This window comes from Rhamphochromis sp. 'chilingali' (genome assembly GCF_963969265.1).
Source record: "Rhamphochromis sp. 'chilingali' genome assembly, chromosome: 7".
Taxonomy (NCBI): Eukaryota; Metazoa; Chordata; class Actinopteri; order Cichliformes; family Cichlidae; genus Rhamphochromis; species Rhamphochromis sp. 'chilingali'.
In genome coordinates, this window is record NC_137934.1 from 40,244,788 (window position 1) to 40,262,673 (window position 17,886).

At 42.1% G+C, this 17,886-nt stretch overlaps 1 protein-coding gene across 3 annotated transcripts in view; it reads right to left on the minus strand.

The window, feature by feature from the left end:
- Nucleotides 1-17,886, minus strand: part of scube1 (signal peptide, CUB domain, EGF-like 1) — a 126,697-nt gene that overhangs the window by 108,306 nt on the left and 505 nt on the right. For 2 of the 3 annotated variants that reach the window (XM_080887400.1, XM_080887399.1), the window contains exon 2: nucleotides 11,584-11,706. In XM_080887400.1, the coding sequence (XP_080743526.1) occupies nucleotides 11,584-11,706 (123 nt within the window). Of the gene's footprint in view, nucleotides 1-4,056; nucleotides 4,282-11,583; nucleotides 11,707-17,886 lie in introns of those variants that run through there. The other variant, XM_080887401.1, reaches the window with a different exon arrangement.

A 17,886-nucleotide genomic window follows, 5' to 3' on the forward strand; every position in this document is an offset into this window, starting at 1 on the left:
TTTTTATTTTTACTTCCTACATTTTAGCACAAACACGTATAAATGGACGGGTTGTTATATAGTGCTCTTCTACTCTGAGCACTTAAAGCACTTACACAACTTGCCTCTTTTGCTATCTAACACTCAGATGGATGCGTGGGAGTATATTGCCCGAGCAACTTGGGATTAGTATCATGCCCAAAGATATTTGGTATGCAGACGGGCTGCTCCAGTGTCCATACCAAACATCAGTAACCTTGTAATGCCCTGCTTTAGCTCCTGAGCTATAGCCACCCCAGTCTGTGGGTTCTCCTCCCTACATTTTCAAAACACATTCACTACTTTAGGTTTCATTGAAATTTTAATTTCACAGCACTGCACACCTTCAAATGTCCTAAATAGAGGGAACAATAGCACATTAAAGACAGTCTTATTGGTGTATCCATCACTGTGGCATACAAAGTAATAGTTGCAGTTCTACACACGTCTCTGCAGTTTCTCTCGTCCTGTGATTCCCTCAAACTCCAATCCCCACACCATCAAAATAAAAAATACAAACAGCAAGAAATTTAAAAGAAAAAAATAAAAAGAATTAACCATAAATAAGAAGGATGTAACACTCTCAACCCATAGCTGGACTGGCCATCGGGCATACCGGACATTTGCCCGGTGGGCCGATGGTGATTTTTCGTTTTTATGGGCCGATGATTTTTATTTATTTATTTTTTATGACAGTATAAACAATGAGAGGTGGTGGATTGGCCAGATGCTGGCCGATGTGTAAAAATAACTCCGTTGTTTGGTGGTGGCATCACGGAGCTTCCACAGAGGCCAGCAGGTGGATGAGGGAAGGGGAGGCAGGAGGAGAGACCCGAGGCGGCCGCCGGTCCGAGTGTCAGGTGAACTGAACTTCAGGTAAGAAGTTATGACCTGCAGTCTGTCTGGGTCAGATATGAACCAAGCCTCGCCTCTGTCAGTGCGCCCCAGGGTGGCTGTGGCTACAATGTAGCTGCCATCACCAGTGTGTGAATGTGTGTGTGAATGGGTGGATGACTGGACGTGTAAAGTGCTTTGGGGTCCTTAGGGACTAATAAAGCGCTATACAAATACAGACCATTTACCTTTTTTTTTTTCAAGTTTAGGTGGAGTTTATTTTCGTTGTGCTGAGTTTTTACTGTCAGTTATAATAACTCGTACTGCGTGCTAGCTAGCATGACGGAGTTTCTACAGCTGGGTGGTGCTATGATGATGTTGAACTTTATTTTGTTCATAAGGTTAGTTAGTAGAGTTTCCAACCGTCCCCTAAAAAACTGAATCGTCTCGTATTCAGAGAAAATATTACGCGTTTCGTGTTGAGCTGAAAAGGAATACAGTTTATCCCGGACTTCTGCTACAATGAAAAAGACAAAAAGATGGATTTATTCTGTGTCTTTACACTGTCAGCTGCCTCTTCTTCTCTCATTCAATCATGAAACTGATCAGTGATCAGCTGATCGGCTTTTCTCTCTCGTTTGTTTATCGCCCACTTTGCGCCAGAAACAGGAAACCAGCGGATGTCGCGCTAAACAACAGCAGCAGTTTAAGCTTGATCAGCTGTTGTTAGAATTTATTTAACATTAATTTCTAGTATCAGCTGATGTTTGCTGGAGCCACAGCTGTAAAGCTGCTGGTCATGATGTCAGTTTGGATATGTGGTGAGAGGGAAACATGAAGATGAAACCAGGAGATGTCCTTACTGAATCATCAGAGCTGAACAGGTGATGGAGAAACAGGTTTACCTTTTAGGTGACATGAATGAGTTGAAGGGAAGTTATGAACTGTTTCTGAGAGATAAATAACACCAGGATCCTTTTTTTAGGTAGCTGACAGCTGGTAACTGTGCAGGGGCGGGTCTAGCAAAGTGTTGGGGGGGCAGGTAGGGCATTAACAGGGAGAGGGGGGCACAAAGAAATACTTTTCTTTCTCATTCTCATTTAAAATATCTTGCTTTTAAAAAATAATTGTCTGAATCTTACAACCAAAGTTTTTATCTGATGTAAAATGTATAGAAATCATACATAAACCAACAAGACAGTGTACATCACTGTCACCACAGCGTCTGTTTTCATTCAAAGGCTTTATGGCTTTTCCTGTAATACCAGGGGGGCCGGTCTCTAGTCAAAATGCCCGGGGCGATTTTTTGTCCCAGTCCAGCCCTGTCTCAACCACAAAAAGAGTAAATGAATTAAATGTGTACTATTAAACATTAGGTCTCTCTCCTCTCAGTTCTTTTTAGTAAATACTTTAAAAATTAAACCGCACATTCAGTTACTGTGCCCTACAGAAACTTGGCTACAGCAGGATAAATACGTTAGTTTAAATGAAACAACACCGCCGAGTCATACAGTCAGAATCCTTGAAACCCAGGCCAAGGAGGAGGAGTGGCAGCAATCTTTCACTCCAGCCTATTAATCAGCTAAAGACCCTGGAAAAGATCTAACTCGTTGAAAGCCTGGCTCGCTGTCATGTGGACCCTAACCAGAAAGGTCACAAACAAGTTTTAGTTCTTATCTAGCATCCTCCTGGCCTTAATCAGAATTTCTGTCTGATTTCTCAGACTTTTTAACTTAGTGCTGAGCAGAGATGGGCAGTAACGTTACTTGTAACGCGTTACTGTAATCTGATTACTTTTTTTAAAGTAACGAGTAAAGTAAGGGATTACTATTGCAAAAACGGTAATTAGATTACCGTTACTTTCCCGTAGGAACGCTGCGTTACTGCGTTACTAAAACCGTGATTTTTTGCGAGAATGTCTCATGACGTAAGCGAGTGCGACGTTCGTGACAACAGCTGTGTGCAGATCAACAATGGATCACATATCGAGTGCAGAGAGAGTATGAGCGTGCAGCGTTTAAAGCGTGGAAGTACTGACCTTACTTTGAGTTTGATTCCATAAAAAGTGACAAAAACATTAGTGTCCGCTGTGCGTGGGAAGAAAACTTCTTTTTACAGCGAAAAAACCCCTAAACTTCCGAGCAAGCACCGAGTAGCTACGACGTAATGGGAAACTCACAGAGAAACTCGCGGATTCTTCCACTGACCGCGGCACACCTGCACCAGGGTAAACCTCCGCCTACCCCACTCCTGCTTTACAGGTGAAAATAGAGCAACAGGACCGCTGAGTCTTTGACTTTATTTATGTTCTGCTGTGTTTTACTTGCATCTATTTGAAAGACTGAGTGTAAACACAAAAAATATTTTATTTTATGTGCTGGAATGTGCAGAAAATAGGTTTAAATGTTAAACTAATTTATTCAAGTCAGAGAATGTTGCAGATAATTTCATTTTTGCTTGATGCATAAAGTTAAAAGATTAAAACTGATAAACAAGTTTTAAAAAGAGACTTTTCCATTTGATTACATTTTGTATGATGGATTATGCAGAAAAAGTAGAATTGGGCTGAAAGATCTATCACTTTGTTACCTATTCAGGTTGTAAATCGTGTTTTTAAAAAGCAACTAAGTAACTAAGTAACTAAGTAATTAATTACTTTTGAAAATAAGTAATCAGTAAAGTAACGGGATTACTTTTTTGAGGAAGTAATCAGTAATTAGTTACTGGTTACTTTTTTCAAGTAACTTGACCAACACTGGTGCTGAGTTCAGATAAAAGAACAGTTGAAAAGCTTTCAGTTTATCAGAAATGCTGCAGAAGAGCACTACCTTAACAGGAGTGACCATATAAGCTTCTTTTAACTGACTCTGTGTTGAATTAAGAATTTCATTTTAAATTATTTTATTTTCATACAAAATCAGGTCCCATCAGGGTACTTCACTTTCAGACTGCAGGCTCTGTTGTGGTTCCTGGACTTTCCAACAGTAGGATGGTAGACAAAGCTCTCTCCTGTCAGGCCAATCTTTTTTTAGGTTTAGGACCAGAAAAATACATAAATAAAGAAGCTCTCACTACCACTGCTTACAGAATAGTAACCCATAAGTTTACCTGTGCTTTTATTGTAACTGTACATTCTTCAGCCATCATATTAAAACCACCTGGATTATGTATACCACACTTCTGTAGGTACTTTGTGTTACTTACATAAGTGCTGTGTGAGCCCAGCTTGTTCCTCTAAAATAGCTCGGATTCATCAGAAGACAGGCGTTTCTCCTGGTGTCGGAATTTTCCACATCTTCTAATACGGCAAACAAATGTCAATAACAGCTGGCCACAACCAGACCAACAAAACAACTTTAAGGGAATTTACCACCAGGCCCAAAACAAACAGTACAGTTAGCAACAAGCCTGTGAAGACAGTCATTAGTGGAAGCCAAACAGACCCACAACCTCGGTCACACAAGCCTAGTGCCTGACAACCTCTGATGGCTAGAGGAAAATGTATAATGTGGTGTCTGGCTGTCGCCTGGGGAAATCAGCAAATCAGCAACGAGAGTGCTGCCCCCAAAAACCTCATGTGATTGTTTTGGTCACTCACAGACTGCTGCAGTCACTTCTCTACAAACACAATTTACTCTCCAAGTTGTAGTGAATCTTCACAACCTCACACAACACGCGAGAGCATTTTCATCTTCAAAGTAAACATTTGTCTTCCAAGTACAAGTTGTGTAACACAAAACACACATTTCAAAGGCACAACTTTTCCTTTAAAGTCACAGAGTACACCGTTAGCGTCACACAGTTCCATTGTTTGTTTGCAAGTAGCTGGCAGATAAGTCAGCGTGATATATGCAAACTTATGGTTCGTGTCACGTGTTTTATCACAGCTTGCTTATTGTAAGTCTGAAGCTTCTTTTAGACTTCTACTTCCCAGGTGAGGACCAAAAACAAAGAGGCATGAATGTATTACAACAGTATAGCAAGCAATCATGTAGTAAACTGCGACATCCCAAACAGTTACCAGTTACCATATCATATGGAGGCTGTATTTAGTGGACATCTGATTGACAGCTGCTCTAAAACCAACTAAAGTCTTTACCGCTACATACTGATTTAGGTTTTCATCCCCCAAAATGAATGCGAGCTTATCCATGAGTCTGGGTGACAGAGAAAACGAAACATAAAGTTTGTACTTTGTTTGGAAACCATAACATGTCACAGTCTATCGCTCAGGCTGAGACTGTGGTTGGATACAGAGCCACAAAGCAGCTGTGTGGTTGCCAAGTCAAGACCGCTTATGTCATCGGGGCTTTGTCTTTCAACTCTGTATAGAGTGAGATGGACTGAAGGCTAAGGCCGGTAACAGTCTGTGTGGCATTTCTTTCCTCCTTCTGCACTTTTTCTGAGTGGCATTACTAATTGCCAAGAAGCAGGCTGTAGATGTTGCCTTAAGGCCTCGTTATCTATATATAAAACTGGAGCCTTGGTGAATCTGACCTGCTCCACTCAGAGTGTGCAAGGAAGTGTCAGAAAGACAGACAAGCGAGAGCGGGAGGTGCAGCAACACACTCAGCGATGGGTGGGATGGATTTCTGTGAGTGTGTGAGCTGAGTTATATCATCTATGTGTGTCTGTAGGTAGCCAGTGAGGAGAGGCTGACTGATGACGGAGGTGCAGACACCAGGCAGACAATGGCCTAGTATCTCTCTGCCATTTCGTCTTCATGCCCTCCCACCTGCTCTGTCTCCCTCATCATCCATTCCTCCCATGAGATGCACTTTTTCTCTCTTTCTCTGGGTGTTCGTCATTACCGCGTCACTCTGGAATCCAGCGTCAAGCTTCTCCTCGTGTCATTTTGGGATTTATTTCTTAGAGCAGAAGAATGTGGTTAGAATTAGGCTTAACCTAAAGGTACGTGACAGGGTGGTGTAGGTTTTGAAACAGGCAACGATGCAAGGCAGCTGTCACTTACTCCAATAGTCAAATGTGCACATTGTTTACCAAGATCTCAATATGCGCTGTTGTTACGTGTACAACAGAAACCTCCTGGCAACTGGGAAAAACCAGTTACCCTGTAAGTGACAAGTGTCGGGTAACCACAGGGTGGCTTTGCAGACAACCCACAGCTCTGCAGCAGCCAGGTCACTCACTCCCTGGATCATCACATGCTGAAATGGAGCTAACCTTTCCATAAAAGATGAAGGAATGGTGCATGATATAAAACAAAGAAATAACAGGCATCTTTGTCATTTTAGGAGGGTTCTTTTGAATTGGAATACCTTCACTAATCTTGTGGAGTTTCTCTTCCCTGAACTATGAAATCCAAGTTTCTTTTATTCCCAGTGCTCCTGCTTTTAAGCACCGGGAATGTTTTCAGTTTCAGCTTGGGAAACCTGTGCACAATACTACTACATTTTGCGGCTCTAGCCCCGTTCTGCATATGCACACACTCACACAAGCACATGTGCAGTTACGCAGGCTCGAGCAGCTCGCCCCACATACTCTTCATTTTACAGCACAGGGATAAAAGTTCACATTTTTCCATAACAAGCTAACTGTATCAGCTAATGGAAGCGTCTACAGACAGGGCAACGCTCATAATCACTATATCAAATTTCCGTGGCGAGCGTTGTCGGCACACTCATTTTAGACAATCACTCTAGTGGGGGCACAGTACTGATGGGAGGAGAATTCAAGTTAGGAGATAATAAGAGAGCATCCGTGTGTGTAGGATTTGAACCTTGTGAAGATAAATATGGCCTGGAAATGCTCATTTCTAGTGCAACATGTCGCGAAGGTAGACTGAGCACACAGATCATCTCCCGTGGTCACCAGAGCTCGAGTCCCAGCCATGACAAAAGCACAAGAGAGTGAGAGGTTTCTAATGGAGCTGCACAGGCCAACTCCCTCTGGAACCTCGAAATTGCGTTGTAGTTATGTCATCATCAACATAATCTATGGCTTTGTTGTTTCTTTACATGTATTGACACTGATTTTCAATATTTAGCTGAACTTTTGACCATACAAACTCTTTCAACCTTGAATATGAGCCAGACCTTCAAGATTTTGCAATTGTTTTGGTGTGAAAAAACCAAATCAGTCTACATTGTTGATTTCTTTGGACACTTGTTTATTGCTTGACAAACTTTCTCAAAACTAAAGAATTTTCCAGTAAAATATCTGCAGGTGTTTTTTTATCAAGAAACATCAAAGTTCTCAAGAACTTTGGACGTGAGGTCAAGCTCGATGTGTTCGCAGCACAGATGTCAGATCCTCATCCAGGTGTTTTGATGGTAGAGAAAGCACAAAAAAGGTTCTCTACCATCTAATGCAAATGTGACATGTTGCTTCTTACTTATGTCCAGAAAAGTAAAGCTGATAGTTCACTTTAAAAGACGATGCCATGCGGAGCCACACTGTCAGGAGAGACATACCAAGCAAATGCTCGGAGAACTCCTCGGCCCCTTACATTGATCCACAACTGTCATGAAGTTTATAGACACGAAGGACAAACATGCTGGGCTACCACATGCTGCCAGAAAAGCTTCAGCGTACCTTGGCATTTGTTCTCCAAGCATCTTGAACTCTGCTACAGGAACAAAACACAATTCTTTCACTACGATCTCACGCCATCGTTTGGTGTTCAGAGTGCATCAGTGTAAAATCTCCCCTGTAAGATCCAACCCATCAAAAAATATCCAGAACATTCTGATGTTTATTAACCCTTACCACAAGATCCACAAACATTTTTTCGCTATATCATGTTGTGTATGACATATTTATTATATTTTTAATATATATTTATTATATATTTTTATATCACATTTGATACTTTGGGCATTTTTGGCAACTTTTCTTAACAACGTTAATTTTAGGCAAAAAGGTTTTGTCCATAACATTTTGAAATTATGGCAAGTATTGATCATGTTGCTGAGATAGAGGTCTATCATATATGATACAAAGGGCATTATATATTATATATATAAACTACTGTAAAGCCAGTAGCATATGATTCACACTCATTCAGCTAAAGGAGAATGATTCCTTCCAATGGGGCAAGAAAAACCATGCGAGCAAAACGCCCCTGTACAGAATGAGAGCTCTACTCATTGCTTAGAAGTTTCAGGTTCTTCAGTGTTTTCTGTGAGTTACAAAATGCTGCTGGTGACTTTGCTGAGGAGGTCAGTTTTGTCTTATAGTATATCAAGACATGAAGTGGATAACGAAAGCACTCCCTGATGCAGACACAGCACACTGCTGTGTTGCAATAACAGCTAATGAACAACTTCAGGAACCCAGAATTTTCTTTACATTGGACTTACTGTCTGTAGTGATTCAATGCAATGGAGAGGTGTTTACCAGCAAAGCAGACGTGTTAAAGAGCTCAGCCACTCTGCAACAACAAAGCCTGCATCACAGCAACATTTCAGTAGTTGCCAATTATATTTCAATCTGTTTACTGGAGTTAACATCAGAAAACGGTAGTTATGCACAGGAAACATACTAATAAAATCACTTGGGCAAACACTGACACTGTGGTTGCATGCAGTCTTATTGGTCATTATAACCCCCAATGTTTGCCAATGCTGATGTCACCATAACGCCCTCCATCACCCCACATCCTCCTTACGTTGTGCTAAGATGTTTATTAGTTTGATTTGGTCAGATCCACCCCATGACCATTACCTCCAGTTTCAAAAAGCAAAGATGGAAGTCTTCAGAAATCAGACTTGACACTATACACATAACTGTCTTTTGTGCCAGTGCTTCTACAGCATCGCCCTTACTTTCAGTACAGGCCACGGTTTATTTGGTTCTTAAGACGTGTCTATTTACAAAGCATGAAGAGTGCATCTGGAGGTCTCTGAAACACAGGTGCTCTGGACCTGGGAAAGATGACAAATGAGAGCAGCAGTCTGGGCTATCATAAATTTCTCGGTCAATGCACTTTTAAGAAATGGGGAGTAAAATGTCTCTTATAAGCACTTCTTTTGACACAGTTTTTCATGATCCTCTGAATGTTTCACTACACTGCTGAGTGATCATCCACTGATATGGAGTGATGCTGATAATAAAGACACAGAGATGACCTTAGAGCTGCGGAGAGCAAGCACAGAGACTCTGCTGCTTCCAGGTGCTTCCAGGAATAGCAGAGCCACTAATGGCGCTGGCCAGCAAAGTGGGCTGTAATGCCTGTTGATGGAAAACACAGCCGGCCAATTACAGCGACCATATCTAATCACCAGGGTCAAGGGTCAACTCCCATCCACCATCTGTCTTCATTTGGCGTCTCTGTCATGAGCTGTTGCTTCATTGCCAGTGAAGAGTTTAAAAGACCTGAATGTACAGTCATGAGGCAAAGGGAGGACAGTGCATGACACGTACACAGTGAACAGTGATGTCTTAGCTGACATTCAAGGTCCATCCATAGTGCACTTCACAAACATGCTCACACTGATTCAAAGGTATCTGTGGCTGATGGGACAGATCTGCTCAGACAGCAACATTACGGAGGGACATCATAACCTTGAAAAGTCTGGAGCCTCCTGCCGTCTCCTCTCAGAGGAGAGAGAGAAGCTGTTGTCATTCAGCACACATGGTTTAGAAAGACTGAGTGTCAAGTGTAATAAATCACCCTGTCTATGCAAACAGAAACAGAGACAGATCCGCGTGTATTCTGAGACATTAGTGTGCACAGTCAGTAATTATGCATGTCTAAAGGGTCAGTTCATCCAAAAATGACATCATTGTGAGATAAGAGCACATGCTGATAGTAGAGAAGAGAGTTCATGGAAAGATCAAATGGCAAGTTGTTGTTGTTGTGCTTTAAACTCACTGTAAAAAGTGGAAGATGTTCTACTGACAGTAGATGTTGTAGCATTTTATTTTAAAAAGTTAAGCTAGCTCTTGTGGATTAATAATAATTCTCCTCTATATGTACTGCATCACATCCTGTCTGGGAACTGTTGGATTTGAACTAAATATTAAAGTTTCTATTTGAAGTTTGAAAAACCCCACAAAGCCAGAAAGACAAAGAGTTTCTCCAACTAGAGATTAGAGGGTTTTTCCATAGCATTCCTTGGATGCATTATTTTTTTCAGTCAGTCACTTCTCACTGGAATTTCACATAATGTTAGCTAGCTAGTAGCTCACAGAGCTAGCAGGCGTCTAACAAGAGAAGTTAAAAAAGAAAAGAAAACTGAAAACACAAAGACTGGACCGATGTTACAGAACAACTGCCTATTGAAAACCCATGAAAAATTCCCACACTGAGGACCTGAATGAAAAAGCTGCAATTTAGCTTGAACAAGCTGATTAGACCTGGTTTACATAATCTAGTTAAAGTGGCTATCCAACTCAGTGAGTTACAGATCAGCCACAGCGATCCTGTCATGTTCCTAGACTCTAGTTCTGATTGGTGAATTATCATTGCTGTTGGGAATGATGACTATTTCATAGTCAGCTGAAAATGTCATTTATTATAACCAGATCTGAGGCGATAAAACAGGAAATAGAAATATACTTAAATTAAACCAGTGTGGGAAAGATTAGATGATCACAGTGGTCCTGTGAGCACGTTTAAATAAATGTGTGACAGCCTAGACCTAACAGAGGGTGAGAGGTGGAGAAAGTGTATCTGTGCAGTCGGCTGTGGCTCCAGCTGTGGTGTGCTTTCAGGCAGGAGTGGAGGTGTGAACGCACAGCCGGGTGCCGCCCCCTTCTCACCCCGACACCCTCAATAAGTCGCTTTCTCTCCGTTAATTAGGAGAACCCTGTGGGTGTGGGGTGTGGGGGTTGTGAAACAGCTGTCCATCCTGCGGTTGCATCAGAGGCCCAGTTCATGCACTCACATCTAAGCAAATTCACAATAATTACGATGAACATCACCTATCCTTCATGTGAGGAGAGCATACTCTGATACAACAGTCAAAAAGTCAGAAGCAACCAAGTATTTTAGTCTTCTTTCAAAGACTTTCAAAGATTTGCTGTGCTATTAGAAAAGTTTGTACACTGTCATCATTGTCATAGTCCCTCTGTGATCAGCGTAGAATGAACCTGTTCCCTCCTGTTGCAGGTTAGTGCCACACTTCTGCTCTCAACAGATCTCCAAAGCAGAAGACAATGGAGTTGTTATACATCTTACAGCAAGGCAACGTCTTTGACAAATCAGTGGAATAGCCTCAAACACTTTCACAATGGAAACCTGCTACCCAGTTAGCAGTAACTGACTTTAAAAATAAAGTTATAAAATTATAAAATGGAAAATTGTCATTCTTGAAAACAAAAAAGTAAAATGAATCACCAAATTTGCTCGAAGAACTGTTAATAACCTAACAACCTGCCCAAGCGAGTCTCTGTGTGAGAAACACCAGACTGGCTGCATTGTACACCTTTGTATAAGAGTCATAGTGTTTTACTCTTCCTTCAAAGACGTGTTACTGCTAGAAAAGTCTGTTTTTAGGTTGTGATCCAACGCTATCAACGTCTCCATGAAGAGGTTGTTTCAAGCTATTGCTAGATCTGCCAGGCATCTTGTTTAAAGCATACTAAGGACTTAAAGCTGTTTGTCTCAACCTATTGCTTCTGGATGTGCTCTCACTCTCAAAGAGGAGTAACATGAAGATGTGCTTTGCGTTCATATTCTATAACAACTGGTACATTCCTGCGTAAATCCCAGCCATTACTGATTGTGCTTTCACTGGGATGAACCGAAGGAAACGTAGCACTCACCCTCGCACTGTTTCCCATCTCCCTTGTATCCAGGCTTGCAGATGCAGTTGTAGGATTTGGCTGTGTTCTGGCAGAGGGCGTCGATGTGGCAGTCGTCTGAGTCCTCTGCGCACTCATCTACATCTGCACAAACACAAAACATCAGCACCTAATTAGACGCGAGTCCCTGGATCAATGAACTCCACGGTGTTGCATGTGATAACTGATATATTGTTGTGATGTGATGTCATCACTTTACACATGTGAGCTAACTTAACAATTACAGAAGGTTTTTTGTATTTCCTTTGTTTGTTTGTTTGTTTGTTTGTTTGTTTGTTTGTTTGTTTGTTTGTTTGTTTGTTTGTTTGTTTGTTTGTTTGTTTGTTTGTTTGTTTGTTTGTTTGTTTTGCCTGTCCCGTTTGGTTCTTTAGCCGTCAGAATTGTTGTCTGAAGGCCAACAAAGATACCCGACAGATTTACTTTATCAATCATCATCACGATATTGATATGATAGTGGTTGAGAGAGTCATTGAGGCTATTATAAAACCGTTTACATACATCTGTAATTTATCATTTCAAACTGGTCGATTTCCAGACAGAATGAAAATAGCAATAACTATAAAACCACATTACATTCCCTTTTTACTCTTCAAAAAAAAGCAATTCGAATCATCCACAATGCAGGTTATAGGGAACATACAAACTCACTATTTTTACAGTCTGAAATATTGAAAATTGGCGAGCTAGTGAAATTCCAAACAGCATAAATTCTATTCAAAGCAAAAAATAAAGAACTGCCAGGTAATATTCAGAGTATGTTTTTTTTGAAAGAAGGAAGTTATAATTTAAGGGGTTTTTGTAACTTCAAAACAATGAAGGTACGTACTACAAGAAAGAGCTTTTGTGTTTCTGTGCATGGAGTGAAACTGTGGAACAGTCTGAATATGGAATTAAAGCAACGTCCAAACATAAAACTGTTCAAAAAGAGTTATAAAAATATGATCTTCTCCAACTATAAAGAAAAGGAAAATATTGAAATTAAGTGAATGTCTCTATTTAAAAAAAAAAAAAATTTATGATGTGATATTACAGTATATATTATATCAGAAATCTGTTCACTGTTTTTATTACAAATGTTATCAGTAAGGAAGCTGACTAAATATTAACTGATAATTTATGGCAAAGGGGTGGGATTAAATAAGTGTTTACTTCTTCCCTTTCAACATGTAAATTAATCAGAAGGTTTTTTGTATGTATTTTGTATACTACTTTTTTTCTCTCTTATTTTCTTTTCTAAGTGTACTTGTATATTGTTCACATGTTGAAATAAATTACCAATCAATCAATCAATCAAATGGATCATCATCATGCCGTATCGGTCCATTTGATCAACCATTTTTGTTGTTATTTATTTTATTTTCAGTTGTTACAGACGGGACAGACATGGCTGTGGGACAGGAAAGGAAGAAAGAAAGAAAAAGAGAGGGGAAGAGGGACTGTGAGAAAGGGCACTTAAAAAGAGAAAGAAAAAAACCTCCCGGATCACCTGTTGAGAGAAAAAAAAAAGAAAACAAGCAAAAAAAGAGAGCAACATAATAAACACAACACCATCGCATTAATCTAGCTAAGTGTGAATAACAGTAAATACTAAATATTGAAAGTTGTTGTGCAGCACGCAGGATCGACAGCACACAATTTACTTTGAGGTAGCAGCCAGGTTTGTGTTAGTTTGTGTCTGTGAACAGTGAACACCTGTGTACACACCTGTGTGGATGAGCGTGCTTGTATTCAAAAAGGGTATTTCCATTTATTAAACAGGAAGCTCCTGTGTTGGATACACTTGCAGCAATGAGCAAGTGGTCATTGCTGCACTTTACCGAGACAGGAGCGTCCTTTGGTGACAACACATATATACAGAACAGATTCAGAAAAGGATGCTTTGGCTTGTTTAATTACAAAGTTTGCCCAGCAGGGGGCTCTGACTGTATTGTTCTCAGCACTGTCTGCAGTACATGTAGCAGAGTACATGTCAGAGAGCCCAGAGATAATAAAATCATTTGAGAAATAAATTGCTAAAGTTATTTAAATATAAACCAGCTGTTATGAACACGTAGTGTGCATCAGTTTGATAGTAATATTCCCACTGACACATTTGGGTTCTTCATATTCTTCTCTCAAACGAGCAGTGACTGCTGTTGAATATGAACAATAAGAGAATTGATGAGTGAAACTAGCTACTCTGTGCGATGTGTCGTCCAGTCACGTGAACACAGAGTGGCCAAGCGTGGAAACAGGTTGAGGTTCAAGCACCCACTGATAACTCTGATGAAACACACTGATTTAATACTGTAACAGTGTAACAATGTTCCAGCACTCAACTTCCACATTTCCACACAGTCTGTGAACTTCATTTAAGGAATGCTTTCCATTCTTGGTCTAAGCAACAAAACTTAAAACTGCAACAAGTGAAAGTCCTTCATTTATAATTTTACCAATGTGGAAGTTTCATCATGAAAAAATGAATTAAAGTATTAAAGTTCTCTATGTAGAAAAGCACCCCTCCTGGGTTTTAATTGCACCTTAGAACACACATGCATCAACACTACAATGAGCGGGTGGAGGGAGGTTTGGAGTCTTCTCTCACCCCCATTCTCTGCGGCCTGCTGGAGCGGGAGGGCTAGGAGGAGGAGTTGGCCGTCCGACTGCGGTCTGGAGTGTGGGGCCTCCCTGCTGCTGCGGAGTCGGGGCGGTCTGCCTCCCCCCACCGCAGGGAAAAGGGTAACACCACCTGGGTCTGGGTGCAATTCCCCCCTCCAGGGGCAAGGGTACCTAGACCCGGTTTGTAGAGTACGCTTGGGGAGTGTGATTGTGTGTACAGCGTCTCTTTATGTCTGTCTCCACGTTGGTTGAGTGTGGAGTGAGTGCATATGAGAGCATGAGGGTGGGAATGGATGTTTGTGTCTGTGTGTGCCTGTATGTCTGTGTCTATATGTCAGGTTGGGTATCAGACGCCACCTCTCTGGGGACACCTCAGGCCCTCCAAGGTTTGGAGGCCTATCTCCACCCACCACCACTTCCCCTGCCGGTGGCGGACTCCCTCAGGTGTCGGTGTGTTGGTGGTTCTTTGTGTCTGGGGGTGGGCGTCCGGGTACACACCGGCTCACTCCTTGGCGGCCGCTTGTCGGGGCCTGGGGCCTGGGGCTCGCTCGGGCCCCTTTGGAGGTGGGGTGCCCCCGGCCTCTCGGCCTGGGGCTCGGTCACTCAGGCACAGCTGGGGGCCGGCGGAGCTCACGGGCGCGTCACTGCAACTCCCCCTGACTTCTGCTCCGCGGCTGCTGGGCGAGCCCTCATCTGGGACTCTCCTCAGCTCTTACTGGGACAGTGGCGCGGCTGGCCCTCTGTTGGTCTTCCATGGTCTCTTGTGTTCTGGGGGCCTCTGGATGTCTGGAGTTTTGATCTCCTCCATACCCGCTTCACACTCTGGAGGACGGGGCTGTGGCCCCCCCCACACTCCCTAGCAGATCATTACATGGAGAAACCTTTGGAATGCAAGCATGCTGATCCACACAGGTATGCACACATGGGTATTCACAGACGCGGACTAAAGCTTTCTTGGCTGCTGCCTCAAAGCACACTGTGCGCTGTCTATCTTGCGTGCTGCACAATATCGTTTATTATTTAGTAAATATTGATATCTATGGCTAGCTAGTTTATTGTGATGGTGCTTTGTTTTCTCTATTATTATGTTGCTCTTTGTTGTTTGCTGTCTCCTCTGTTTGTTTGTTTTTGTTTGTTTTTTTTTTCTCCATACAGGTGACCCAGGAGTTCTTTTTTTTTTTTCTCTCTCTTCCCCCCCCTTCTCACCGTCTCTTCTCCCCTTTGGTTTTCTTTCTTTCTCTCCCCCTCTTTCTCTCATTCATTCCCCCTGTCCTATTTATTAAAAAAAAAAAAAAAAAATGACAAAGGATGAACTGAAGCTCTGCCATCACGTAATGTCGCATACTGCTGTTTCTGAAGTCATTTAGAAAAAAAAAAAAAAAAAAAAAAAAAAGCACTTTAATGACATTATTTTCACTCATACATTACTGTCAGGATTCAGCTGTTAGTTTTTTATACTTCATATCTAACTGCATGTATCTGCTCACTAAGATTGCTTTGGTTTATCTGGGCCCAGATTGTCTGTGCAGAGGTGCTACGAGCTCAGTGAGCTGTTCTAGGGGAATACTCGTCTCGTGACTTCCAGGATGGGGTTTTACCCTGATGTGTTGTTGCAATGGTAATCCTGCTCAGCATGAGAGGAAACGTCATTTGTTGTATGAGTTCAGGAACCAGTGGTGCAAAGCTAACAACTGAACACCTCTAATTAAAAAAAAACCTGCCTAGATGCACCACTGGTTGGTCTCAGATAGCCGGACTCAGCTGCTGAAGGAGAGCTGTTCATGACTGGGCTTGGGGACAGCTCGATGAACCTGATTTTATGTTAAGGTCTTGTTGAAAGTCATTCTTTGATGAGGCAGCTCATGCGGTAGAGTGGGTGGTCTACCAACTGGAAGGCTGGTGAATCGATCCCCAGCTCCTCTAGTTGAGTCCACAGTTGCCTGCAATCCATATATGTGCATGTAGGATATATGTGTGCATGATTGGGTGAATGAAATGTGTAGTAGGGAGTGCCCAGCTTGAGTAGAAAGGTGCTATAAAGATGCTATATAAGTACCAGTCCATTTACCATTTACCCTGACAACCAGGAGACATGATCTGTCCTGCTTATCCTGTGTCTGCTCCAAGGTCTCCTCACCAACAGCTCACCTTAAACTCCAGCAGGCATCCTAATCAGATGCCCCGACCAATGTTGAGGACATATGTAACTCAAACTTCTACTTAAAAACCCGGGTAACTGTACTCAGGCTCTATTCTGGCACAGCTTGTATTGTATAGAGGTCAAGTATCCACGAACTCGAGAAAATATTGTGAGAACCATCAAATTAATAAAAGCAAATGAAAGACGAGTAATTACTCGTCCATCATGTCAGACATTTGTGTTATTAGACACACTTTTGTTAGACAATAAGAAAAGTGAAAACAGTTTGAGATATTATAACCCAGACTATTCTGTTCGATGGATCAAAGTGTGAGAGAAAAGATTGTAAAGCTCCAGGTTAAACCCATGGTTCGACCAGCTGTCTATAAATGATTTGAATAAAATGATGTGTGCTGCCTTATTCAGCTTTAATGTGACTAATTTGGCTCTTTTGCTGTTTTAAATCGTTCATTTTACCTCTTTGTTTTGCTTGAGAGTGTGACAGTGAAGGAGAGCTCTCCCGTCATGGTGCAGCTGCAGATGACATGCAGAGAGCAAAGGGCTTAACAGCTCTTCAATTGATCAAGTTATTGATAGAGGAGCTGGTCACATCTGGGCCTCAATCCAAGGGCAAAGGGCCAGCTTATTACAGAGGGAATAAACACACACACACATTCACACAAGGGGGGGACTCACAAACACAGACACAGAGATTTGTTGGATCCTACTGTCAGATCCTTCACCATCTCCACAGAGCTGCTTTCCTCGTCCTCCGCTTCCACCAGAATACAAAAGGCCAAGGTGTAGGCTAGCTACAGGCGATGAATACACCTTAAAAGGAATTTTCCAATAAATAATTTCCCAATGGAAAGAAAAAAAGTTTGGACCTAATTTGTGTAGAAGTGAGAAAGAGAAAACTAAAAAGTGGTCTGAGGGTTTCAGCTCCAAGTTGTAGCGTTTTATTTTATTAGATCATTGGAGGGGGGCATTTTAGGAGTTTGTCTGCGCTGCCTGCATCGTGGTTCGCTGTCTCAATAACCTCACCCTGTTCCCAGAGGTGAGAGTCTTAACAATATGCTGCTGCTACTACAGGCTCGTTATTGGCGCCTGCTGCCTGCCTGTTCCTCCTGGGACTTTTGACGGTCCTCCTGTCACCTTCACCAACCCTCCTCACCCCACATTTACACACACACACACACACACACGCACGCACGCACGCACGCACACACCTTCCTCCTCGTCCCCTCCTCCAGCTCTGGAAAGCCGGAGACGAGATGCTACGTTTCGTTAAATGACTTGCGCCGTCTCACCCCCTGAGTAAAATCCTGAAATCAGGCAGCGCTCTCACTCCAAATCAAAGCAAACGAGAGCCCAGACCATAGATCAAGCTGTGGTTTCCGACTGAAACTGACCTTTGCGCGCAGGAAACAGAAGTTCCGGTGAAGTCTGGGAGTCCACTAAACCAAATTGCGCGTCACAAATGCCGCACAGAGGGAAAACGGTGATGTAAAACAGAGGTCCTGCCA